General features: G+C 42.1%; 1 protein-coding gene across 2 annotated transcripts; it reads left to right on the top strand.

The window, feature by feature from the left end:
• Nucleotides 1-250: 250 nt before the first annotated feature.
• GOLM2 (golgi membrane protein 2) lies at nt 251-25,647 on the top strand. 2 transcript variants are annotated; one of them, XM_056347843.1, is made up of 10 exons: nt 251-922; nt 7,429-7,483; nt 8,493-8,595; nt 9,683-9,773; nt 10,687-10,831; nt 11,716-11,796; nt 12,152-12,250; nt 13,698-13,871; nt 19,526-19,693; nt 23,897-25,647. In XM_056347843.1, exons 1-10 carry the CDS (start codon nt 596-598, stop codon nt 23,968-23,970), a joined length of 1,317 nt encoding a protein of 438 aa, XP_056203818.1. In that variant the 5' UTR covers nt 251-595; the 3' UTR covers nt 23,971-25,647. The 2 variants fall into 2 exon arrangements, with proteins under 2 accessions (XP_056203818.1, XP_056203819.1); XM_056347844.1 differs by lacking the exon at nt 19,526-19,693 and having other exon boundaries at nt 253-922.
• The last annotated feature ends 1,890 nt before the right edge of the window (nt 25,648-27,537 follow it).

Raw genomic sequence — 27,537 nt, 5'->3', positions numbered from 1 at the left:
TTGCGGCCCAGCCTGCACCTCTGGGCTGCAGTTGCCGCCGGTGTGTGTGTGGTGTCGGTTTGGGGGGAAAACGTGGCACCGGCGGTACAGCCCCGCCTTCCCCGGCACAGCAGCCCCGCCCGCCCTCGGCGAGCCCCCGCAGAACATGGCGATCCTCTGGCGGCGGGAACCTACGCTCCCGCGAGAGCGCCTCACGCCTGTCTCGCGAGAGGCGGGAGGCGGAAGGGGCGGGGCGGCGTGCGGAAGGGGCGGGACCGGCGGCCCGCTGCCGGCCGGTGAGGTGGGCGGGGCGCCGCGGTGGCGGCTCCAGCGCAGCGGTACGGCCTGTCCCTCCCCGCGGGGCGGGAGCGGCGCCTGGGCCGGCCACGGCAGCGCGGGCAGAGCCCAGTCCCCGGCACGGCGTCCCCTCGCCCCGCTCCCCTCGCTGCCCCTCAGGGCCCTCCGCCGCCGGGGATGCGCCCGGCCCCCTGGGGCAGCGCCTCCACCCGCCGCTCGGCTCCCTGAGCGGCGCCCCCCCGGCCCGGCCCTGCTTCTCCCCTCTCAGGCGCGGGCAGAGGCGGTGAGCGGGTGAAGCCCCCGCCCGGCGGCCTCCCCCATGGTGGGCTTCGGGGCCAACCGGAGGGGCGGCCGTCTGCCTTCCCTTGTCTTCGTGGCGCTGCTGGTGGTGATCGCCATCCTCGCCTTCAACTGCTGGAACGCCTCGTCCCGCCAGGCCCTGCTGCAGGAGGAGCTGGCCGAGCTGCAGAGCCAGGCCAAGCGCACCGAGGTGGCCAGGGGCCGCCTGGAGAAGAGGAACTCGGACCTGATGGGCAAGGTGGATTCCCACAAGAAGCAGCTGGAGCAGAAGGAGGCCGACTACAGCCACCTGAGCAGCCAGCTGCAGGCCAGGGACGGCCAGGTGAAGAAGTGCGAGGACAGCAAGGTAAAGTGGAGGGGGCGGGCGGGCCTGGCGTGGGCAGGGGGCTGCGGCCTGGGGGGGGGAAGGAGCCCCCGGAGCCCCAGGCTGCGGGAGCTGGTGCCTCGGGTTTGGTTCCTGTTGGGACCTTTGCAGGGTTTCTGAACGCGCCCCAGAAAAGAGCTGAAAATGCCCAGCAAAGGCAGCGCCTGTGCTAACGACGAAGACACCGAGAGCACACAGTTTTCCAGACGGCTATTTTTAATTATTTCTTTTTTTTTTTTTTTTAGCTTTTCCTCTCTGCTGAGATCTTTTATGAGCACTCAAAAAGCTGTACCCAGCTTTAAAACTACAGTTCCTCTAGCCTCAATGAAAATGAAACAAGTATCGTATTCAGCTGTAGCACCCTGAGCTTGCCTCTCTCAACATGCCTGGCACATCAGAGTCTGTTTTTTATGCAGCCAGCATAAACTTGGGGGGGGCGGGAAATTGCTGCTGACATACGTGTCATTTTCCTTTGCTGCGAAGAGAGAAGCTAATGTGAAATTCAGCTTGCCCTTTTATGTGGAGGTGGCCTGGGGATTTCCTTTGTTGTGGAAAGGAAAATGAGTGAATGCACCAACTTTTGCTGTTCCACTTTAATAACCATCACAGGCAACTGTTTACAGAGGAGTTAAGCAGACAAGTTTTTTTTTACTCAGTCGTGTATGGTGGTGTGTACTCTTATTTGCATGCAGCTCATCATTCTGCTAATTGAACGCTGTTTATCGCAGTAGGATTCATGGAAATACCATGCTCTCAGGGTTATTACTGGCTGGGTTTGTTTTTGTTTCCCTTTCATATCACACCTTTGATGAACAGTGTAAGAAAATATGTTTGATTTGCACAGCAAAATCGGAATACATGTCCAATTACAGAATTAGATTCCTTCAAACTGATTAAGTTTGTATTAAAGTTATGTTTTCTTTCCTACTGAACTATTAAAATTAAGCCATTTGTGTATTCAGCAAAGAAGGGTTTTTAAAATTTTTTCTGAGATTACATGTTTAATTAGGCTTTTTATGTCAGTGGTGGATACTGGTGTTCTCCATTGGAAATAAATGCAACTAACACTGCTGTGATAAAAAATATTGATACTATAAGATCTAGTTTAATTTATAAATAAGTATTCTATACAGATACCAAAATAGTTAAGTCTGAGTACGAGCTCAACTCAGAGTGGTTGGACTCAATCTTAAAGGTCTTTTCCAACCTAACAATTCTCTGATTCTAAAGAAATCAGGTTTTAACAAAGATGCTTCCCCTTGTAAAAGACAGAAAACTAGTAGTTTTTGAAACTATTGGGGTTTTTGGTTTTGGTTTTTTTGGTTTTTGAAATTGAACTTTTACATGCAAATAGGTTTAGTTGTTCATTGCCCTCTTCAGTAAAAGCAAGCTTTGGAAGATGGGAGTAGCTTGGAAAAGGAGTTGAAACTCCTTTTCTCAGGCTGTTGAGGATATTAAAATAACATGAATTCATGGCTAGACTGGACAAATTAACAGAGAAAGTAGATAAATGCAGTGAAACTGCCTCTAAGCTGCAGGCTGTTTAAGTGGCTGAGGATATTCAAGGGAAGTTATATAGGTGGGTGCTTGTAGTATGACTGTTCTTATGTAGGTGAAGTTGATTTTTGTGTTCCTGTTATTTAGCTTGTGCGGCATTATTGTAACTGCCTGCCAGGTATAAAATGCCACTGGTGGTATTCAAGTAAGCTGTTAATTATTGGGCTGCATGACAGGGCTTTCCTTTAATACAAGAAATTTGTATTTTGGGGGGGGGGAAATCTGTGATATTTTACTGTAAGGAGAGAAAATGCAAGTGCGAAGTCAGGATGTCTAGCCAGGGTTACTGGGAGCCAGAGCCTGTTTTGATGCATGTGGTACAAACTGAGGTGCTGTTGAGCTGCACCTGCCTGCTGACCACTTTGTTGTTCTCCATAAATCCGGCTGGTTTTTGAATGCTCACAGCATCTGGCAGCTCACAGGGCTGAGCAAGAGAAATGTGACTAGTAAACCTCACAAATTAATTTTATACTTAATTGTTTGCATACTGCAGTATATGCCCTGTATCTTCGTTCTTTGTTCCAGAAGCTGCCATTTAAGGTCATGTGAGCTTGTAGCTTTTGAATATCCTCTCTTCTTGTGTTCAAAATGTTCAGTGTGCCTTAATAGGCAAGAATAGCAGTATGATTTATCAATAATCAGGCAAGAATAGCAGTATGATTTATCAATAGCCAGTCACTGTCCCTTTCTCTTTTCCTCCCATCTGAGCTACTGTCATCTTCTCAGTGGTAGCAACCCTATTTTTTTCCTAAAAAAACCCTTTAAGTGACTATACTTTAGAGAGTAGAGAATAAAGCTCTATTTTAGAGAATAGAGATCTGTAGCTTTATACCTACTCACTATTCTTTTTTTGTATCTGACCAAAAAAAGGCCTGAATGAAAACTTTTTTCTCTTATAATTTGGCAAGGATGTTCTTTGCACAAACTGTTTTTTACCAATGATCTTAGTCCTTTGTGAAATGCAGGAGCTATAATAGAACACAAACACTGGTAATTCCTGGGGCATCAAACACATGTAGGCTTATTTCATAGAAACCTCATTTGAAAGATGCTACTCCGGTGGTTGTCATAGCGTCAGTTCTGCTTTATGCTCCTTTGTCTTCATAAGAGATTCTTTATGATGATGAACCTTGTGGTCATGTAAATTGAGTGTGCATTTCCCAGCATCGAGGCAACTCAAATTTCCGCAGGCAGCTTTCTCCTGGCACAGTGGTATCTGTAGTCAAGTCCAAACCCTTGTCTCTCTCCTCCCACCCCCTGCATGCGTAACAAGCCAGTCACGCTGCACCAGAATATTGTTTGCTCTTATAAGCAGATGTAGTCGCGTGAACTAGTGTATCGTGTTAAAAAAAAAAAAAAAAAGGGAAAGAAAAAGCATGAGTTCTTGGGAATTCTTTTCTTTTGCCACCCTGTGAAGAGCTCATGATGGTTTGTTGGAGCTTGGAACAAACCAGAGGAGTTCTCTGGGGAGGCAAACACGGGTAGGGGTTGCCCCAGTGTGTGGGGAGCTTGTGCAGGCAGAGGTAGCACTGGTTTCCTGAGTATTTCATGCTTTTTTGCAGCAAAAGGAAACTTTTTTTTTTATAGCTTTATGCATCCCTTTGCAATAAGCTCAATAAAATGATTGAATAGCAGGAATTTGTGGTGGAGAGCTTCCAAATGGCAACCATCCAGCATGTAGGGGTTCATAGCTTTGTATTTGCTATCGCAGCCCTTGGGCACATGCCTTTCTCATTCCAAAGCTGTTGCTGGCAATGCCAGGTGTGTAATAGAGTCCTGCCCCTTAGCTGGTGCCTAGAATTGGTGCTTCATAGGATGAAACTGTTTAGTAAAACATCTTTGGGAGCAGCTGGCTATGTTCTGTGTTGCCAGGACTCCTTGATTGCTCCTCAGTTTGCAAAGCTGTAGCTTTACAGCAGTGATGTTGAGCGCATCTTCCAAGCTTACCACATGTTCCTGATGATCAGAGGCATCTTCAACACTTGTGCTAACTGCGTGATGATGGCACTGTCTATTGTGAAAAAGGCAGTTGACAACAGGAGAAGGATCACGGGACTGTGGCATACGGAACCCTTGTGCAAACAGACTTTTAAACAGCTTTCCCGTCCTGTTCCAGCACATGCCCTAGCAATGTGTTGGGAACGTCGAGGCTGGTGAAGCTGTGCAGAGGATTAAGGAATTGTGCTGCTTCAACAGCCAATTCACAGGGTGTTCTTCCTAGATAAAGAAATGACTTGCAGGAAATACGGCTGGATGTTTATAGCTGGCCACTTAATTTCATCAGAAAGCAGTACCACCTGTGATCTGTCCTGCCACATGCGGAGATAAGCTCCACTGTATTTACAACTTTTTTCTTACGTTGCCTTTCATTATATGAGAAGCCTGTTACAATTCAGACAGCCTCGTGTGTATGGAGCGCCAGCATGCACAGGATTTTTGATTTTTTTTTTTTTTCTGGTGCAGAGCTCATTGGGCTACAGAGGATTTCTTTTATACATCCCGACTGTTTTGGAAAGGATCTGCGAAGCCACTGAGAAATAGGACCTGTACAAATAGGTCTAGACTCAAGGAGGACACAGCTCAGAAAGAACTGGACTTGCGCCATGGTTTGTGGAGTGTGGTTTTTTGCATGTGTAGGTGGAACAGATCCCATGAATCATAAAAAAGCTTCTTCCCTTTCTATCCTTCAGATGAGGGATGTTTGCTGTCAGCTGAGCTGTTTTGGATATAAATTCTGTCACTTTTCTCTGAAACTCAAAATCGCCAAAATGAAAGATTGTGTGATGAAACTGATGCTGTCTGCAAACCAAGCTCCTGTTAACAGACAGGCAACCCTCCCCCAGCCCATTGCAAGTCAGATGTTTTATAGGATGAGCAGAAGCAAGCTGGTAGGAAGGCTTTATGTATGATGAATTCTGATAGATGAAGGTTTGAAAAAACGGAACCTGCTACTTCCCAGGATCTCCTTTGTAGATTTATTGGGTTCTGGGACAGAACTGCATTAGAGTGGAAGACAGGAAAAATTTGTTTTATTGCCAGTTGCTTTGCAAAATAGGGAAAGATACTTCTCCATTAATGCTCAACAAATCACTCCTTTTTTGTGTCTGTTCCCCTGTCCTGGTGTCTGTTCGATGGAGAGCTGGCAAGATGGGCGCTGTTGGAACAGAAAGGCTTGGTGGTTACTTTTGTCTTGTGCTTCTCTGTGGAGTCCCCACCTCAGGGGTTACTTGGCTTTTGAAATAAAGCACAGGAAGTCCAACAGAGGCTTGCATTTAATTGAGTATTGTTCTTTGCGCATCCTGTAACTAGAGTGCCTTAAAATGTCTTGGTGGGCAGAGCATGTGTGTAACCGCTTCTCAAATGCGAGGCTCCCTACCGTCGAGAAGGCTCTGTAAGTGTCCCCATTGGGTATTTTTATGTTGTGTTGTATGCCAGAGCAATGTGGTCAGCGTTCTCAGGTTACCAAAAGATCGCATCGTCTGCCATTCATTCTTTTTTTGGGAAGACCCTTGTGAAGTGGCTGGGCCTTCCACCCATATGTTGGAACCGTGGAGGTGGTGGTGCCTCTCCGCACTCCAGAAACCCTCTTGGCTTTTGTTCTGGGCCCTGGGGCAGGGTTTGCTGCCAGCACTGCCCGTGTGTGCATGGCTGCGAGGGATGAGCCAGGATACTGCAGTCTGGCACAAACAAAACTCTCGATGGAGCACTCTGTTTCATAAGGAGCCTCTATTATGTGACTGGAGCTGTTGGATGCATGCCTCAGTGTACACTGTGTTCTGCAGAAAATCACGATTTCAGCAGTTCTGCGGCTGTAGTTCCTAAAGTTATAAATGCCTTCCTCAACCCATATGGGACAAATGGAAGCAGACAGCTTGGAGTTTGAGTGCCTCTTTAAAAATATTTCACATCATGTTTTTGTTTTTAAAAGAAATGAATCATTTGGTAAAAGGGAAGGTAGAGGTGGGCAGAGGAAGTCTTGAAATAAGGGCACACGCGTGTCTCTGTTTGTTTTGACAGGAAATGTAGGTAACTGACTCAGACACTGAGGTGCAGTATCTGTGTGGGAGTTGAAATAGCCTGGATGTGTGTATCCCGCATCAGAGTAGGTGTGGTTGTACTTTGTGCTGGTATTCCGAGAGGTAATTCTGACCTTGTAATCCAAGAATGACAACCCTGTTTCAGCACCCTTTCTAGAGTTACCCTTTATATCGATCGTGAAACTACAAGAAAAATAATTGCAGCATCAGTGTTGTCTGATGATGGTCGTGGATTTTTTTTCAGCCTTTCTCAATATGCTCTGTATGTGCATCTTTCTCTTAATTTCTGCTGTTATTTGTCTTCATACCTTTATGTAAGACAAGAGAAAGCATCTTTACTTAATGACAAGCATTTCTTACCTATTGTAACTGCTATTTTTTCCTTACTAAAAATACCAAATTAAAAGCTGTTGTGGAGGTCTACTGGTGTCAGATTCTCTCTTAAAAATGTGTGTTATGAATATTAGGTAGCATCACATAAAAAATTTACTTTAAATATCCATTAGGTAAAAATCGGTTTTGCTCATGATGCTGTGTGTTTATTTTTATGCACTTATGCTATGACATTGAAAATTCACAGTCTCCTTCTGCAGTATCAGAATGCAGCGTGTTTATTTTAGTCCTGGCAGAATCTACTTTTTTGATAGAAATATACTCTGGAAATAAATTTTAAGTCCTTGTTAGCAAAGCCTGAATACAGTGTTTAGGTTGGTGATAATCACTTATAGATAACTAAATATACACATATTTACAAGAACTTTGTATGTTTCATTCTTATAATCCTTTACATACATTGTCTTTACAAATGAAAACAAATGCACCTGAGTCTTTGTAGTCTAAACCCTCTCTAATTTGCTGATTGTCTATATTTATATAACCATTTCTTCCTTTCAGATTAAGCTGCAGAACAACGTCTCATATCAAATGGCAGACATACATCGTTTAAAGGGTAAGGAATTTATGGTCAAATGGTGATTTGGCAGCCTTTGAGGCTGTGTATTTCTTAACTGCCTAGGTACTGTAGGACACGCTTAAAATGGAAGATCAAGTGATGTTGAAACGTTGCATAATGTGAAATTTCGTTGTATTTATTACCTAGTCTGGGGAAGTGTAGGGTTGGCTCTTGCAGGCTTTGCTCTGCTGTCTGCAGAAAGAACACATGTTCTGGCACTGCTTACTTCCAAGATATTAGAATAATTTTCATGACCAAATATACAGCTTAGTATAGTTTGGATCAGCAATGTTGTGATACTTATGTTGGGTTAGAAAAGGTCCAGAAAACATCTTGTAAGGCTGTTACATACAGAGGTGATTACAATGCCTGTAATCTTAGTGTGTGGGTTTCAAAGTGACCTGAACAGCTAGTGCCAAAATTTGAACATGCCTGTCGACAACATACTTGGCATTTCTGCCTGTTTCTATGTAGTTGCAACTTAAAATAGTAGGAAGCTTAACTATTTGTAGCCTGAGGAGCAGGGAGAAGAACTTCTAGAACAATTGTGAAGACAGGAAATGTGCGCTGGTTTTATGCATAGTGTGAAGGCACCTTCTTTTGTACACTTACTGCAGCAAAAGAATATTTGACCATCATGCCTAAGTAATCTAGCAGTACTTTTGCGTTACTCAGAATAATAGAATCTTTCAGGAAATTAAGGAGATTTGCTACAGATAGGTGAAATAGCATTGTGTAAGTCTTCTGAATGAAAAGGTAAAGAAAAATGTTGGGGTTTTGGCACAGTACCAGAATTGTTCTGTAATTCATACTGACATCTGGCATCCGTGAGTAAATTGGCATCTTTTTCAAGTTAGTTTAATAATCTTTGAAGTATATCTAGAAGAAATAACATAAAACTTGAGCAAATTTTTAAATTTTACATCAATATAGAAAGTTGTATCCTCCATGGGGCCTTTTTTCCTTATGTTTCTATATTCATGTTCATTTTTGCTTTTTGGTCTAGAGCAACTAGCGGAATTACGTCAGGAATTCATTCGCCAGGAAGATCAGCTTCACGAGTACAAGAAGAACAATACTTACCTTACAAGGAGACTGGAATATGATAGGTATGTCTTCAAGAATGTTAGTAACTGTGGGTGTGGGTATGTGTAATGGAAGTCTGTTATTTATTAAAATGTGCAAATTAATCCTATTTCTGCTAATCCTCAAACTTGAGTGTACTCGCTTGGTGATGTAACTTTGACCTAGCTAGTTTTTTGATTTTAAAGTTCTATTTTTTTGTGTTGTTTTTCTCCTCCCCCCAAAGTGAGACATGGTTGAAGTAAAATCTGCGTTACTGGAATTGTTCAACGTTGGACGATTTTAAGTCAATGCATGGTTTTTTGTAATGTGAAGATCTTAGTTAACAAATACTTAGAAGAGTTTGATTGACTCAGTTCTGTAAGCTGCCAGGGTTGTTAATTGCTGTCTTTCTAAAAGTCCAATTTTATTTTTTTCAACTAAAGTTGAAAGCATTGTGTAGATTGAAATCTTAAGTTGACCTCAGTCTTTTAAGGGGGGTGAATTTTACCTGCAGAAGCAGGGAGAGCAACTACTTCTGAAGCTCTGAGGAACGATGGAGATTAACGCTTGAGAAAATGTTTGAAACTTTCACACACAAAAATATTCTTCATGAGCTGTGTTGAGTCTTGGCAGGTTTGTGGGAGACAGGATTTTTGTTGAATTGGGTTGCTGTCTGTGTGGCTTGTTAGAGAAGTTGGGACACTTAGTTGTGTCATTCAGATCTTGTTATTTGAGTTGGTAGCAGTAACTGATAGTAGTAGTTGTGCATCTTCTGTGTTGACAGCCATGGGAGATATATTGCTTTCCTAGTGGAATTAACATATGCTGACAGATTAACTGTGAAGTTTGACTTTTCCATTGCTTTCCACATTTTGGAGGAAATGTGTTCAAGGCCATTCTGTTTATTTTACTGTTTTTCTGCTCTGTCCCTATTTTTTACAGTTCTGCTTTCTTTCTGTATTCAGTCCATTCCCACTCCATACACATTCCAGGACAAGGCTTTTTGGACAGACTATTCTAGTTATATCTCAGGTTTGGCTTTTTGTGCCACTTCATATTTTTTCCCCGTTTTATTGATGGGAGAGCAGATCCAACAAATGAAGTATAACTAATAATGTGTTTCTAATCAAGTCTGCAGTGTGGGCAGCAGATCAAAGAAATGAGACTGCAACACGAAGAAAACATGAAGAAATTAATGGACCAAGTTTTGCGGGAACAAAAGGTAATGCACAGCTAAGTTTTTCTCTGTTGAATTGGAAGAGCTCGAAGTCTGCTGTTTGACTCGGCGTTTCAGATATATGGAGGCCTTGGACATTTCTGCCCTAACTTTTCATTAAATGCCGTCCTGAGCAGCCCTAAATGGGTATTAGCGTAAGAACATCTGCCTGTTTTGCTCAGTCAGTGAACTGAGCCTTGAAGATCTTTGCTCTGCTACAGCCTTCCTACATGACATCATTGCTGAGGATTTCAGTTTCTTCTCTGTAAAATGGATATTACTTTTACAGCCCTCCAGGGTAGGATCTGTGTTCTTACAGCCTTATATAGGTTATTGCAGAGGGGAACGTGATCTCTACTGAGGCCTCGAGGTGCTAATGTGATGCAAATAACAACGGTATTTAAATGGTATCAAGGGTGTAATTATACAGTGCAAGCTGCCAGTAGAATATGGGCCACCTTCCTACAAACAGATGAAATAACCTGCTTTTCTTAAAATTTCATTTCCTTACTTCGTCTCTGTTTACAAACATTTCAAATAATAAGGCAGGCTTAAGGTAGATTTCAATCAGATCTTTTCTTAAAATTTAGAATTGTTTCAAAGTTTCTGACCAGAGGCTTCAGGCCAGTGATGTCTTAACGGGTTTGCATTATACTGAAGAGCTACATATGCCAATATAAATGCATGCAGCTGTGCTGTATTTTACATTTGCTGTTCAGTTATGTGTCCATACTCTTATGTCCCACCCTCAGGATTCAGGTTTGTATACAAAGGACTTCTGCTGTTGTTTGCTTTGGTGATCATCTAATTCATAAATGTGATTCTGCTTACCCAAAGTAATGTTGAATTTTGAGGGCTTTTGTCCTTTAATTTTCAGGAATGTGCTTAATATTGGTTCTCTGTGAATTTATTCTAACAGGCCACACAAAAAATGCAGTCGAGTAAAGACACTGAAGTAAGTCCTAATAATGATGACCAGGTGATATCTAAGACTGTTCCAGAGGCAGAAGATAAAAACACAGTAAAGAGTGAGCAGCCTTCAGATCATGCTGTAAATGGCAAAGGTATTCCCTTTTTTGCTCATTTCTGAAAATGGACCTGTTGTGCTGTGTCCTTTGCTATCATACAGACTTGTGCATTTCTCTGGAGTAGAACAATGATTTCTTTGGCTCAGATAACTTGATTAACTGCAGGGGATTGTACTAAGTTAAGAGTTTATAGATATCCAGATATTGGTGTGTCTTTTCTCTGGGTCCTTTTGTGAAAGTAGTCTCTTGCACAGATATGTGTTCACTTTGTTGGTTTGTTTGGCATCTTCCTCCTCATGTGGCCAATTGTGAACAGGGAATGGCCTCTCTGCTCCCTGTGAGGCATCTCAGGGGGTGAGCTGGGGAAGGGGCACGTTGTTGGAGAGCCAGAATCGGCATAGAGAAGGTGGCTGGAGGTGAGGAGCATTGAAACAGCTGTGAGAGGTCTCTAGCTGGGTAAGTCAGCAGGAGCGGTGGGGACCTTTTGTTTCCAGGAGCTGTAACAGGAGGCTCTTGGTGAGTAACTGCTGCAGTTGTTTCCTCCCTGTAGGCCTCTCCAAAAGGCAGATGGGTTCCCTTTGTTTCTACTTCTTGTGCTGCCAAATCGGCACCTTTTTGTATCGGTTCAGGGTCTGTTGCAGCCAGTTTCTCACAGTAGGCTTTTCTTACCCTGCTACCAAGAGCAGTGCATCTGCTTCCCACCCTTTTCTGAAGGTTGCACCGACTTTGGGAGCACTGCTCCAAAGCGGTCTTCAGGGACTTTGACAGCACGATATAAAGAGTGTTGTAGTTGCATTATCAATATGGGACGTGTTCTGTGGATAAAGGACTTTTCTGGCCTTAGAGCCTTCCACAGGAGGGAATTTCACTGTCCACACTTAAAGGTTAATAAGACAGAATATCCTATTCTTGTCTTACAGAGAAAATCAAACCAGGAGGAGATGCAGGCATGCCTGAAATAGAGGATAATGACGCTGCTAAAGCTGAAGATACGCCCACTGGTTAGGAGAAATATTCTAATACTTTTGTATTTCGGTTCTTGGTGGCATACATATTCTGTTTGAATGCTATGTGTTTCATGGGGAATGCAAAGTTTTAAAATCTGTCTATGGTAATAAAATTCAAGTGGAGTGTGAAATCGGATGATTTTTACTGTGCTTTAGAAGTTTGAATTCTCAAAACTGAATGCTTCTGTAAAGTGGGATTTTTTTTTCTTTCCCCCCAGAAATCTTGTATTTCATATGTTCATCTATGGTTTAAAAAACATAAAAGGACAACAGAGAAAAGGTTTACAGGATTTAGAGGCAGACCTGCCTGTTTCATATTAATGCTTTTGTCCATGTATATTTTTTTTAGCTTTAAAGAAGCCACTTATTTCAGCTCCTAAAAGTGAAAGTCATCAACCTGTTATAAATCTTCCAACGGAACAGCCCCATGCTCCAAACCTGGCACCAGGTAAAATTCTTATTAGCAGGTGACAAGTCAGTGTTTTGTAGGAAGCTTACCATTTCGTATCTGCTACCCTGTGGTGAATGTTAGATGTACGTGGCCAGCCCTTTATTTCCTGTTTGATGTGGTTACGAAAAGAAAAACAATGATCCACTTCTGCAGGATGCGAGGTTTAGTGTGTTCTTAGTCTGGCTTCCTGAGGCACAGAGGTTGCTGGTTGTACTCTCCCTCTTTGTTGTTGATGCCCCCTGCACACACACCCCCACCCCCCCAAGTAATCTCTGAGCCTTTTGACCACCTTCAGCCAAATTTGAAAGTGAGATGTTTCAAAGATAAGTGTTTCAAGATATCTCCACTGGACAGAGGACAGTAATTGAAATCAGTGCTTCTCCTTAGGCGTACTAATTAGACAGGGCTGCAGCATATCAGGACTTGGTTGTTGATCTCTTGGTAGCCAGTTATATTCAGAGAATAAATACTGGTACTGTCACTCGCTCAGTGTCCTCCTGTTTCTGTGACCAGCTCACTTGAAGGTGATGTGGGGGGAGGTTTAGGACATGAGAGAACTAAAAGTACTGCAGCGAAAGGGTTTAGAATTACAGTTTGAAAGAGCACAAGTCCATAGAAAATACACTTAAATGTAGTGCTCGTGGTTCAAGTCACTTTGCTTTAATGTCAAAGAGAACATTAAGTTAATCTGCACTGCAAGTAGCATGTTGAAATACTGTCCTGCTAAAAAAGATTAAATATAACGTACTCATTATATATTTGTGACATGACCAAATAGCTTGAAGTTTTTTGTTATGCCCATTATCGGTTCTCTTGAAAAAAAGCAGCAGAAGTATTTCTTAATTTCTTTCCTTTTGCAGTGGATATGTAAGCTGATCAGAATACCAAAATTAGTGAGCTCAAAGTCTGTATATGCATTTAAAGATAATTATTTCCAAATGTCAAGTCTTTTACATAGTTCATTTCTTCTCATTGTTCTGAGGTAGTCCTTCATTTTGACTTTTATTAATGAGAAAACGTAAAAGATAGCAAGTGAAAAGCTTGCTTCATTGAGTTTAGTTTATCAACAGAAGGTTGAAGTGAATTTCAAGGGGACCACGGTTTCCTGTATTCCGTGGTTATGTAGTCCTGTGATTCTGCTTATTATTTTTAGCATAACTTCTGTGACCTACTGCAACCTTCTCCTCAGATCTTAGCTCTTGAAACAATAAATGATGCTTAGTAGATTTGAAAAGCAGAATCAGCAGGAGGATAAAAAAAATATACGTAAATGTATTATTGTTCTGGGCTTCATCAAGCACTTAAGTTCATACAGAAAATCAGCTGAGAAGGTAACGACCTAGGATTGATTATATATTAAAATGTGATTAATTGTCTTTTGCAGTAATGTTATAGTCTTCTTTTGGAGCTACGTAAAAACTGAACACGCTTCCTCGTTCTGTAGGTTTGCACAGTGACAATGACGGAAACGCTGATATCGCGAAACAGATACCTCCAAATTCTCTCCAGCGCTTAAATTTTGAAGAAAATATGGAAAATCAGAAAGAACATAAAATTGAGGCAGACCATATAAAAATTCCAAAGGGCAGAATTAGTGACTTGCAGAAAATGAAGCAAAGTAAGTTGGCAAATACCATATATACTTCAATGTATTAAGAAAATCACTTTTGTTTTCAATCTGTAATAGTGCCTGTCTGGAAAATAGAAACCATTGGAGCCGGGGGCCTTCTGGAGGGTAAGCCTAAAAAGAAATGTGGTATGCTACTCTGTAAAAGATATGCTTTAATGTGTCATCTTTCATATATATATATTTTCAGTCATTAAGTTATTTGCTTATAGGAATTTAAAATGCTTTTGGAAATTACTACACATTTAAATAGATTAAGTCTTTTGATATATTCATGATACTGAGTTACTTATATTCATGCTGTATTATTTGACTTAAATACGACATTTCGGACAGTTTCATAAGAATTCAGCCTTTATGCGGGGGGTCTCTGTGGTGGTACATGTGTATTGGCCAGAAGTTTGTTCTTCTGTGTAAGGGAGTTTTCCAAAACCCTTCTCTTCCATGTCTGCTCAAGGCAGAAGCCGTCAGACAGGAGCAAACAATGTATTTATTTATTGTGTATGCTGGTGGTAATACTGCTGAGGTTTAGTGGGCGGGCGGCACAGATACAGCTGTCCGTGTGCTGTTGTGTTTGAGCGGTGTCTCTGCCTTGTGGCTGATGCCATAACGTCGGGAGAGTTTTATGCCCACAGTGTTTGATTTAGCGTCTTCCTGTAGGAGCATTATACTGAAACTTCAGTTTCTTATGGTATCCATGGAGATACTATACTCCTAACTGTTAGTATAGAGTGCTGACTAGGTATACCTTAACCTAGTTATTTTTAAAGAACTAATTCCAGTTGTTTAGCATTTGGGTGGAGAAGGGGCGTTTGTGCTGAAACATCTTCCCCCCCCCCCCCCCCCCCAATAAGAATTTTCTTTATATAGCTATTGTAAATTCAGCTTGAAATGTCTTTGTACTCACAGCTAAGTAGTTTTCATTTAGACTTTGATTTCTATTATTAAAATCTGTCTATACTCCTAGATGAGAGGTTGTTACATCAGAACAGCCATCTTCAGAGTCATGAGAATTGGGAGGAGGAAAGGATTCTACAGTCTTCTGCCAGAAACCTGTGTTAATGCTGTGGGTCAGATAAGCAGTAGGACAGAAATAGCAATTCTATTGAAAGAGAATCATGAATTGGTTTCAGTGATCAAGGAAAAGAATTCTGAAATCTAGGGTCACTCTTGGGAACATGCAACTACAAATTCATTTTTGTTGTAGAAGTTTTAATTTGGGAAGTTCCCTTAGAGTTCAGTTGTGGTTCCTTTTCATGGTCTAGAATTTGACTGGTGACTGCAGCTTGGAGTAGTTGCAGGAAAAGGTGTTAATTCTGTAGCAGTACCTTAAACATTCCTTGAATAACAGAGAAGTAAGTTTAAAATAATACTCAATTTATTCTTCTAAAACATTTTAGTTGCTGCTCTGAAGCAAAGGTTGAATTAAAACAGGGCCTGTGAGGATCTAGTCAGATTTGTTAGCAGGTAGCTGTCGGGTGCGTGTCAGCATAGAGGGGTCTACAGAGAGGTGGGAGTTCAGAGTGTTCTCTCCTTCCTCCCCCTGCGCCCTTGTGGCCCCCGAGGCTCAGAGGCTGGAGGCTGTAGATAAGTGCCAGACCTTATCGGAGAGGTTTAAGAAGCTACCTGCAATGGTTTCTGAACCATGAACAACTTCGACAGAGGTACCATCGTACCACAAGAAGACACGGCTTTGAAAAGTCGATGAAAAGAGGATTTGAGGAGTTCTAGAGACCCAGCAGCCCAGCTTTGATACCTGGAAAGGTAACGGAACAAATTCTCCATCAGTCTGAATATAACATGGCCAGTGGTTAATAGGAATTTTTCAGGAACAGATTGTGTCAAAGCGACGTGATCTGAAATGTGTATGTTCAATGCAATGGAAACTGCAAAACCTGGAATGTCACTTGTCATAGGCAAATTAATGGAGACCTGGTGAGAAATAAACTGCTCTTTGGTGGGTGCAAGACTTTAAGAAAAGAAGGTATCACCAACAGTTTTATTTGAAAAGCTTCAGTGAGGGTTACAAAGATGCCACCCCTTGCTTGGCACTGTTTGGTATTTTGAGTGCTGGGTAACAAACAGTGTATGAGATGTAGTTTCAGCAACATAAAAAGTTTGTAAACATAAAAGTAGTCCACAATTAAGAATGGAGAATCACATGCTCAGAGTAAGTAACAAATAGCAAGTGAGCAGTTTTGTTAAAATTGATGTGGTCGACAGTGGATATCAGTCAAATATCTTTGAATATGTTTGAAGTGAGGTTTTTCTTCTGGGGTGTGTTAACAGGAGCATCAATTAAGATAATAAGGTGGAGTAACTAACTCTGCTTTACCTAGTGCTTGTGAGGCCATCCTCTGGCTTTAAATATCAAAGCTGGAAAGAATTCAAGGGAGAGAAAAAAAATAAATAAATAGGGTTTAGTGGAGGGAGGGGGACAGGAAGCTCTGAAAAGACCAGGGTTGAAGAGGTAGGGAATGGACATCAATTCACTGTTGTTTTTTAGAAATGGATCTTCGGGGAAGGCTTCAATTATTTTAATATCACTCGGGGATCTTTCCGATTAAGTGGGGATAGGTGTATTCAAAATTAGCGTGCAAGCTTTTCTTCCACCCTGTGTATCCCAAGATGTGCAAGGCTAGGTTATTGAAGGAGCTTCTTGAAGATCCCGCGCTTGTCTGGCTGAGTGACTACAGCTGAAATGACAAGAGCTTTGTATTTCAGTTGCTGGGGTTTTTAAATGGATTGGCTGTCTTCCCTGGTTATGGATTAAATGATGGGGGGAGCTAGCTTTGTAGGCAGGGACAGTGGATGAGATGTCTCTGTTGTAGGCTGTGAATGGGTACCCAAGAGTCAGTAATCATCAATGATTAGTCTTTTCTCATTGCTCCTTCATATTTGGAATAACTTCGATGATGGAGTGCGGGAGAGACTTCCTCTGTCACGTATGGAAGCAGCTCATCTGGACTTGTAGAAGATTTTTCTCCTGATTGGTCAGCAGTGGCTGTTTGGAAAGGTCTGTCAGTGATAAATTCACCCCTCTGGTACAGAGGAGCCCAGCTCTGGCATGCAGCTTCTGCTGTCGACAGTGGCCTGGCTGGTGTTTTGGCTACTGAGTGCTTCAAAACTTGCTGTGCATCAGCCTGTGGGATGAGACCAGTGACCATCAGTGGTCAGGCATATCTGTCCAGTTTCGGAATTGGGGAACATCTTCCCAAAAGATGTTATCCTTTTTTTTTTTTTTTAATAGCATAGATTGAAAAAGTAACTTTGGTACAGAGATGAGCACCTTGCGACTGTTTGGTTTCAAAGGAAGCAGAACCTGAAGGTGACTGCAGCAGTGTCACTGTCTGTGCTCTTACCTGGCACCCTGGAAAAAGTTGTGTGCAGCAAACCTCTGGTCCATGCTGCTGTTTAAAGCTGTCATGTAAGCACGTCCTTAGTCACGAGTGTGGACAGCTGCTCAGAGTAGTGTGTTTGTAAGGATCCAGCTTTGAGTAATACCCCTTGTGTCTACTCCGAATGCATTTCAGCAGATGTTACCTGCAGCTTTTAGCATCAGTGATGTCCTTATGGGGCGTCCCGTGCTGTCACTAACCTCTTGTGCTTAATGACGTGTTCCACTGTGCCTCAAACAGTCCGTGCAATGCCTGCGTTATGGACTGGCTCATGTCTGGAGTGAGTCAAGAGATCCACGATGCCACCAGGACTCCAGATTTTCTGTCTGTTTCAGAAAGCAGTTGGTGCATTGCTGGCTGGGGCTACCAGCAACTCCTGTTCTGGTGTTTGCCTGAAGTCTTGGTATCCCAAGACCGTTATCTGGGCCTTGTGTCAGAGTATTGGTGCTCTTTGGTACACCTGACTCTGCACGCACAGGTGGCGGAGTTGCTGTCAAGACTGCCTAGCCCAGAATGACTGCTGCTGAGGTTTGTGAGCTCAGCTCTTCCTCCCTTTTGAAACAGCTCGAGCTAAAATACCGAGCACTTAAAGCACGATGAAGCACCTATAGTGCCAGAGTAGCTGCATCCTGAAGCTGTGCCGGGACCCGAGCTGGCCGGGGCTGTGCTGTGCGCTGGGGTGCTCACACGAGCTCCGGCTTACAGCCCTCTCTGGCCTTGCTGTGTTCCCTGGGATCTCTTTCTAATATTTTAACCTTTCCTTCTGTCAGGTTAAATTTATTCAGTACTTGTTTGTCATGGTGTTTCTGGCCTATCTACAGGCTTGTTCCTTCTGTAAGTGAAGTGCATTCAGTTGTCTCTCCGTAGTTTGTTTTATATTTAACGTGTGTGAATTGAACGGTTCTGTCTGCTTTTTATAGATAATGCCGTGTCCAAAGATACAAACAACAGCAAGGATTACTCAATTAGAGATGAAAAGAGAATGAATAATATATTAAACTGCTGATTTCTAAATAGATCATAGTTTCTTCTTGCTTATTTTATGAAAATAACTGAAACTTCTGTTTCTATACATTTGAGCTGCACTAGATTTTTTCTGCTTTTCTTCTCTATCCAGATAAGCACTGTGTTATTGTTTCTGTCCTGATTTTTATAGACTGCCACATATGATTGTTTTCATTGGTTTAAGAAATAATTTCATTTTTATACATCTGCCCATTGTAACCCCGACCTCTTTTTTTAGTCTTAATGTTGAAATCATATTCTCCAGTTTTACTTCTCTGCTTAATTGCTTCTACTGCAAATCACTTAACATCTGCCTCAGCAGACTTTTTATCAGTCTGTTTCCAGTCTGTAAAGATTGTATTGCACTTTAATCCTATTTTTTTTCATTTATACATCATCCCTCCTGAGTTGTATCCTCTGCAGACTCAGTGTTGCATTCTCTAAGCAGCAGGCAAGCAGACTGAACTGCATTGGACTTGAACAGATCTCCTTGTATCCCATTAAACACCAGCTCTGAACTTGACATCACACCATTAATCTTTCATTGTGTGCTTGGTTGACTGTCTAGTCATTTCATAGTCCCAGCTAATTCTCATTTTTCTTGTGCATTGTTTCAGTATCTGGAACTAGTCTTAATTCTTTGCTCAGAGACAAAAATACTAGATTTAGAAATTTTGAAAACTGTTAAAGCTTAATAGGAAACCAGAGTGTAAAGCCAAATTAATTAGGTAGTTAAAAAATAATCAGTTCAGAGATGCAAGGCAGATCTTTACTGGTTTTTTACCCTTGACAGTGTGGTACACACTCTGCAGACATTACCGTATACGAATATATTGCTCCATTGTGTGCAGAAAAATGCCATTCCTCCTGAGAAGAACGTCCAGATAGAAAAGCTTCCACTGCAATGCTCTTCAGCATTGTAAGAAAACTTTTGTTAGTGTTTGTAGGTAATGAAGATGGGGCTTTCTGTTTGGATGCTTACTCTAGCTCTCTTCTCCAGAGAGTGAAGCTTGTAAGAGTCCCGATTTCACAGGCTCCAGCTGCTGAATGACAGAGTACATCCTTTTGCAGAGGTGTTCCCTAAGCCTTGTTGTCCCCCTGCCCAGGCCCCTTCCCTTCTACCCCTCTTCTCCAGCTGAAACCATACGAAACCCCGACTCTCTTAACCTGCCCTACTTTTGTTTAGAACCTTCCTGTTTCTTTCCTCTCTGCTTCTGACTTAATCCTTTGCCTACTTCACAGGCCGATTCTTTGATGAGAATGAATCCCCTGTTGATCCGCAGCAGGGTTCTAAACTGGCAGATTATAATGGGGATGATGGTAACGTGGGTGAGTATGAGGCAGACAAACAGGCTGAGCTGGCTTACAATGAGGAAGAGGATGGTGATGGTGGAGAAGAAGACGTCCAAGGTGAGCTTGGGCCTTATCTCCATCCCATTGTAATAAAATCCACGCTGAGTTTACTTGTTGAATTTGTGTAAAGCCTCGCTATTTGTAGCTGATCACAAATTTCTAATAAAGAATAAATAAGCTTTAGGCAATCTTTAAAATTTGGTTTTGCTCTCCATTTGAAAGCAGTGCTACAGCAGTTTGCAGCGAGGGGATTCTGATACCTTATTTCAGTTCTGTATACAGTTTACCTAGGAAAAATCGAGACACTTCAAATTTTAGAAATGGTTTTGTCTAAAACCCCAAATCTGGTATGTAGCTAGTTGGGATGCAGTCTTTGATGTGACTAAAGCAATTTTCAAATACAGAAGCGTAGTTGGGTTTTTTTGACTACTGCTTTTGCCACACCTGCCTTGAGGTGCTATGCAGTGAGGTCTCAGTTAGCAATTTTAAGTGTAATTTTTGTGCACTGTACACAGATTCAACAGGCTTCTGGTTTTCCTTGCTAACCAAACTTCAAAACCCATTAAGCTGGTGCGAGCCTAATACCTGTCTGTGCATGTTCACCACCTCTTGTTCTGCATGCATTTCAGTGCATCGCCTCTCCATTGCTTGTCTGCCATGTATCTGCCACGTTGTCTACCATTCTCTGTCTAGTTTGGTAATATTTTGTGAAAGGCTTGCATGTCTATAGGGTGAAAATGTTTATGTAAACATACACAGTATTTCTAATTAAAAGGAAAGTACAAAATAGAGGGGAAAAAACCCCCAAAAACCTGATAAACGTTCTACAGGCACCCTGATTTTCATCCTTACAACGCAAGTTTTTTAGCTCGTAGTTCTTCTGGCATGTATTTAATTGGTATCCAAGGATAATTAATGGGAAAAGAGGTGAAAAGCAACTGATTTCTGTGGGCATGCATCTAACTGCAGCGTCAGCATTTTTTGGCTGGGCTGGTAGTTTGAAGCTCATGAACAAGCAAAAGAAAAGTATGGATCAGAACGCTGGGCAATTAACTAGCTTACTGGTAAAAGTGAAAATTCTGCTGCTGCTCCAGACGTGGCCTGTTTTGTTACACTCTTGCTCAAAACTAGCAGCAGATTTTAGTCCCTCTGGATTGGTAATGTCCATTCCTCTGGATGGGTGATTATTGGGTTGTAATCCGCTTCTAAGTGAAGGTGTAAAAGTATATACAGCTGCTTCTGTTGATGCCGTGGAAGCAGGAGACTTGCTTCTAATGATTATGAACTCATAATGAAACGGAAAGTGCGGTATGCCGTGCATGTTTGTATGTCTAAGCTCTGCTCTGCAAATCGAACCAGTTGTGTGGGTTGGGTGTTTCGTGTTTTTTAGTTCAGTTCCCTTACCAAGCAGTGGGTGATGCCCAGCTCCTCACCACAATAGATCCTGAACTGGACTTCAGAATAAAATTCCTGAAGTTTTAACCAAGGCCACGTAGCTGGTACTGAGTCTGTGCTAACTTCTGCCGTTCACCTCACTCAGCCTTCGGGCTGGTCTTCACCTGCAGCCATCATGCTGCGTTGCTCAGGCATGTGGGACAAGGTCAGCCGCCCGAGCGACGCAGGGATGCGGCTCCTGCTGTACCTCAGAGCTCCCTGCTGGTTTGCTTATCGGCACAAATTCATGGCTGTGGTGGCCTTCACGGGGAAACTAATGGCTTTAGGTATTAAAAGTTAATATCATGTGTGCTATAAACTGTTACCAGTAATATGAACAGCGTTCCTGTATGCCACTTAGAAAAGGGTGGGTGTAATACAGTCTTAAGTGGTGGAAAATGGTAAAAAATTGTAGAGATTGTACTTATGTAGCTTTTTATGCAAGGGATATTTGAAAAAATAAGAACTGTACCTGTAAGTGGCCTCATAAAAGTTTCCCATGTAGATGTGGTACCTGTCAGTTCACTGCTGTGGTGGCTTTAAATTTGGACTTGGTGAAAATCTTTCCTGATCAACCCCTCTGTATATCTGTATAGACATAATGGCTTTAATATCTGGTAGTAAAGGTTAAAGAGTGACTTCTGGAAGCCTTTTAATGAAGGGTAGTCAGAGCAGTGTATGTTACTAGCTCACAATTTTCCAAGCCCTTTGTTATGTTGTTTGTAATAAATTGTTGACTTGATTTGAGATATAAGTCACACAGCATGGCAAGTGGTACTTCCAGAAGTAGCATTTTTGAAAATGTGTCTGCTTTAGTCTTTATACTAATTTGTTGGCAGGGTAGGAGAGGGTAGAATTGTGGGGTTTTGGAGGGGGGGGGTGGTTATAATTGTTTAGGGAGGGGAAAAAAAAATCTGTCCAAAAACTATTAGAAAAACATCACATGGTTTTGCATCAGGCTAGAACAAAGCATGTGGCATGCGTAAACAAAGCAATTTAATTAAACGTGTTTTTTCTGTTGCCACTAGAAATGTGTGGGCCTTGGATTGAAATGATCGGAGGAAAATAAACAAATTTGTGAGAGATGCTGAGGTGAATGTCAGTATCCAGGCTGGCATTCCTTCTTTCAGTCCACCTGTTTGAGATGGAAGGTGATATTTAAGAGTTGTTGGCTTCTACTGTAGTAAATATGTTTTTGTGGTGTCTGGGTAGTGGAGGATTATATAAATCAAGTGATACCCACATGCTGTAGTAGTAGCTTCTTGCCAAACAAAAGCACATGTCATGTAGATAAACCTCAGCCTGTTGCTGTCGGGAGCCAGGTTACCATCGGGTGCCCACCTCGCTCGCAGGCTGATGAACAATTGTAGAAGAGTTTCAGACAGTTTATCATCTAGTAAAAGACTTGGTAAACTTAAACTCTGCTTTTCATTCCTGTGAACAAGCATCTTTCCTGAATATAAAGGAACACAGCTTTGAAATGCAGGAAAAGCTTATTAACTGAAACAAGGTTTAGGGCTTTTTCAATTATTGAGGGAAGAAGGCTGGGGAACCTCACAGGAGAGATCTGAGTTATGGCAGGTAGAATGCAGAATATTATCTTTTAAAACATCACTTGAAAAAAACCCGACTGAATATGCCTTTTCTTGATGGCTGTTTTTGCATGTGCTATAGTAAATTATTATACTGAGGATGCACATGGGGGTTGGGTTTTTAAATTTTTTTTATTTTACTATTTTTCATGAGGCTTAAAAATGAAACCCCAAGGAATCAAAGTCAAGAAGTAGGACAGAGTAGAGTGGTGGAGAGAGACAGCAGTTCTGGATCTGAAAGACAAGACAAAACATCTTCATTCTTAGAGTCAAGGACAAAGCTGTGGCTGGGAAAGATGTGGCGCGCCTGAAGTGGCCACTTAGAGTGTGTTGTCCCTGCCCTGCTCTTGGCTCCTGCTGTGTGTTCCCTGGCTGAGTATGCAGCTATTCTGCAATTCAAGAGTAGATGTCTTGACTGATGGGCTGAGCTTTAGCACGCGGGAGCCCGGCCAGATGGGTTTGTTTCAGTTGTGAAGAGTAGCGGTGAAAAATGTATTGTTGATTCTTCAGCAGCACTGAGAGAGGGAACAGGGATTTCCATTGATAAGAGGCTGGAGAAGGCTGAGCGCTGCCTTTTATGTTTTTAAAAGCGTCTCTTCAAGTTTTACCCGCACGTGTGAGATGGGAGATAGCAGTATGCAAAAATGTTGACAGCAAAGTCAATTCCAGCGTTAGTCAAAATCCCATCGCTGACAAACGGGCCGTGCCACGTTTGTCCTGAAGGTATCGTTGTTCAAATCTGAGAAATAGCTGGAAAAGGTGTTGCCTTAGCCTGGAGGGTCAGGCTGGCTTCTCTGTACTAGTCCTGCGAGGCCCCCAGCCTTTGTAAAATCTTACAGCGTATTAACTCTAGAACGGGTTAAAAAATGGCAATGTAACTTTCCAGAGTAGTTGACTTTGTAGTTGGGTTTTAGTGGGAGAGTTTAAAACCTTTATAGGAAGACTCTCAAATTACAGTAGTAAGTTTAACTAGTTCTGTGGTCTCTTAAGTCAATAAATCTCTGAAACACGGTTGCAGTAAAGCCAAAGATATTGTCCCAGAGTGCTGACAGCTGGACTTGTAATCGCAGGCCCATATGCCTTCTCTGTATTTTCCCCGATGACTTCATTCCTGTAACCAGACGAGGCCAGTTCAGTGTGGATGTATGCATTAGCAGCACGTTCTGGGAAAGTATGCTGAAATATTTTTTTCAGTAGTGTCACATCAGATTTCACTGGAGTGTTTTAATTGCAGATGATGAAGAAAGAGATCTACAAAATGACCTGGTGGATTATGGCAAGCCACGCTTCAGTGACGGTGTGCTTTAAGGCCCAAATTAAGCAGGAAATGTGGATGAGAAGAGACCTCAACTGAGGAACTTGAAGTGCTGCAAAACTGAACCATTTTTACTTCAGTGTTTCTTAAAGGAAGCTGATATTAAGTGATGAGTATACTCAAAAGTCAGCGATGTAACAGAAGAAACCAGTTCTGTACATATGTACATAGTTGTACTATTGGAAATTGTATTAAAACTACATTTTTGTTGTTACATTGAGCCAATTACTTAGACTGTATCTTATCTGTAATAATCTTTACATTTAAAACAGATACTATAAATATGGGCTGAATTGTTTCTGCAATTTAGAAAACTTTGTAAACTGGAGAACTTGTACAGTTTGTATCTCATGTAACAAATACGTGGAAACAATGTACAGCCAAAGGACTCCTTTTCTACAGTAATACCTGTATGAGCAAAAATACTGCTTTTCTCACGAGTGCTGTGTTTTTGTATTTTGCAGGTGAGCTATCAGTTGAGAATGAAAACTGAATGTTTAAAAAATTGCTCCTTCCTTAGTGTAACTGAGGAAAGGCTATGACAGTCTTCAGAAGCAAGTACCATTTTAATTCTTGTATACAATGACCAAATCTCATAGCTAGAGCTGGAAATTGGTGATATTAGAATTTTAATAATTCGATACATCCTGGAAAAGTTGTGTAACTAATAGCTTATTTTAAAAGGTAATATAAATAATCCAGCACAGCTTGTAGGAAATCTTTGTGTATGTGTTGAAGAGAGCAAGTGTGTTAGTGAGAAACAGAGAAGTCCACAGCAGCTTAGTCAGAACCGTGATGGAAGGAACAACCCTTTCCCTCGGCAGACATGTCGTATGCACTGTTTCGCTGTCTCGAGAGCATCCATCCTGTGTTGCAGTCACTCAACTTAATTTACAATTTAATACTTTGATACAGATCTCTAAACATCTGCTATGTTCCATGCTTTGATTTTCTATATTGGAAGGTTTGTAAGTTAGATACTTTTTGTATTCTGTGTTTAAGCACTTTCTGAATTTTATGGAAATGATTCTGTTGATCTGCAGTAGTGGAAATTAAAGTTATTAACCCAACCTGCTTCTCCAAAAGGGCTACTGTGAAAAGAAATTATAAGGCTTATGACATGAGTGATTGTACTTTCTCTCTGTACTCAGGTTCCAATTTGAAGTAACAGTTAAGGTTGCTCGATGCCAGTTCAGTGAACCTTTTAAATACATTTCAACAGTCATGCAATTTTTTAATTTTTTTTTTTCTACAGGGATCTTCTACCAATCAGTCTTAAATATACAAGAAATAAACATTTCAGATTATGCTGATGCATCTCAAGGTTTTGTTTTGGGTTTTTTTGTTGTCATTGTTTAAGGCTTGAGCTCTTCCATTCCATACTTCTGGGAGGCAGATGGGGGGGGGAATAGCCCTTTGCATGGTGTGATGTGCTTTCAGTTGAAAATAAAATGCTGAACCTGCTCAGAATTAGATACCATACTAATACCACGCAACAAGTATGAACTTGTACCAGGATTCTAAGAATAGCAGTCTTCAGTAAATACTGTATTTAAGCACTACAGTTTTTTTGTCTTAAAATGTAATTTCACCCTGAATTAGGTGTTAACTTGATTCTTCTAATGAAAGCAACATTTATGGGTTCTAATAAATTAAGTTGTTTAAAGTAAGTGAGGCTTCTGGTTTGGTTTTTTTTTTTCCTTTTTAAATTTGGATTAACTCAGGGCCTCACAGAAGTCACAGTATTTTGATGTTTTGGCAGTGGTTACAGGATTTGTTTCGGTTGTGAAGAGTAACGGTGAAAAATGTATTGTTGATTCTTCAGCAGCACTGAGAGAGGGAACAGGGATTTCCATTGATAAGAGGCTGGAGAAGGCTGAGCGCTGCCTTTTATGTTTTTAAAAGCGTCTCTTCAAGTTTTACCCGCACGTGTGAGATGGGAGATAGCAGTATGCAAAAATGTTGACAGCAAAGTCAATTCCAGCGTTAGTCAAAATCCCATCGCTGACAAACGGGCCGTGCCACGTTTGTCCTGAAGGTATCGTTGTTCAAATCTGAGAAATAGCTGGAAAAGGTGTTACCTTAGCCTGGAGGGTCAGGCTGGCTTCTCTGTACTAGTCCTGCGAGGCCCCCAGCCTTTGTAAAATCTTACAGCGTATTAACTCTAGAACGGGTTAAAAAATGGCAATGTAACTTTCCAGAGTAGTTGACTTCAGCCGCAGTACCTGTGTGCCCAGCATGAATGCGCACAGCAACACAAGCAACACGACCGGAGCTGCTTCTACGGGTACGGCAGAGTAACTCGGCGGTATCGTACGGCTGCACAACGCGGGTCTTTAAATCTGTCGTGTGGGCTCTGGCCCTGTAGAAGCTGCTCTGGCCAGCCCTGTCACCCTTCGCTCGGACAAGCGGGTTACAGCAAGGGTGTACGGGGGGACCTTTACAAGAAATGAGCCGCCTTTCGACAGGTGCCCCCGGGAGCTTTCTCTTGCTAAGGAAGAACTGAACCTGGTTTACAGCGAGGAACATGTGCTGCGGGGCAAGTGCTGACGCTCACCCCCAGATCGGTTTTCAGTGGATCTTGTGACTGCACCCTGAGCTGGGCTGGTGCTACCGTTCCTTCCCAGTAATGCCGTGGGGGGAGGTGCAATCGAATGTCTTTTTAGCTTCCTGTCTTCTAGAATATTAAACCATTGGGGGACAGACTTTTTTAGCAGGGCCTGGATAGTGTATATATATATATATATCTTGTATATATATATCTTATATATATATAGGATAGCGATAGGATGAAGGGTAATGGATTTAAACTTAAAGAGGGTAGGTTTAGATTAGATATAAGGAAGAAATCCTTCCCTGTGAGGGTGGCACGGCACTGGCACAGGCTGCCCGGAGAGGCTGTGGCTGCCCCATCCCTGGCAGTGCCCAAGGCCAGGCTGGACGGGGCTGGGAGCAGCCTGGGCTGGTGGAAGGTGTCCCTGCCCGTGGTGGGGGGGTGGGACTGGATGGGCTTTAAGGTCCCTTCCAACCCAGACCCTTTGTGATTTGTGTTATTTCTTTGCATCTGTACAAGCCTGGTACTTTTGGAAACAACAGACCCAAAAAAACGCCTGTCTGTATCAAAAGCAGAATGCTTCGTTGGTGCTCAGGGCCCACTGTAGCATGTTTACCATCTCGAGTGAGACGGCAAACGATACGAAGGATTCCTTAATGTGTTTCTGTTCATTCTGATTTTTCCTGTAAGCTGGTTACTTCTGTATATGATACAGAATGATATTATCTGGCATTTCTAGTCATTAGATAACAGATGTTGGGAAAGAGGTTAGTATTATCATTATAGTCTTGTTACAACTATTACACGAATAATCAACCTATTACGTGTAACTTTTTTTGTTCTTATATGTCACAGGCTGTCTCATATTTTGAAGAGTCCCATGTTAAGTTTTAGGCCTAATGATAGTAAAAATTAAAACAACATTAATCCTAGCTTTCCATGCCTTGCTAAAGCGTTACCCTCCAATTGCTGTATCGGTTACCTCACTTCTGCCATGAATCAGTCT

Source organism: Falco biarmicus, chromosome 7 (genome assembly GCF_023638135.1).
Source record: "Falco biarmicus isolate bFalBia1 chromosome 7, bFalBia1.pri, whole genome shotgun sequence".
NCBI classification, from domain to species: Eukaryota; Metazoa; Chordata; class Aves; order Falconiformes; family Falconidae; genus Falco; species Falco biarmicus.
The sequence above is the reverse complement of the archived record's forward strand: the minus strand, read 5'-3'. Positions and strand labels throughout refer to the sequence as shown.

Coding starts and splice junctions, on each gene's coding strand:
- GOLM2 (XM_056347843.1), top strand. CDS start 596: ATGGTGGGCTTCGGGGCCAACCGGAGGGGCGGCCGTCTGCCTTCCCTT. Junction 923..7,428: donor AGAAGTGCGAGGACAGCAAG/GTAAAGTGGAGG, acceptor TCTTCCTTTCAG/ATTAAGCTGCAGAACAACGT. Junction 11,797..12,151: donor AGCTGAAGATACGCCCACTG/GTTAGGAGAAAT, acceptor TATTTTTTTTAG/CTTTAAAGAAGCCACTTATT.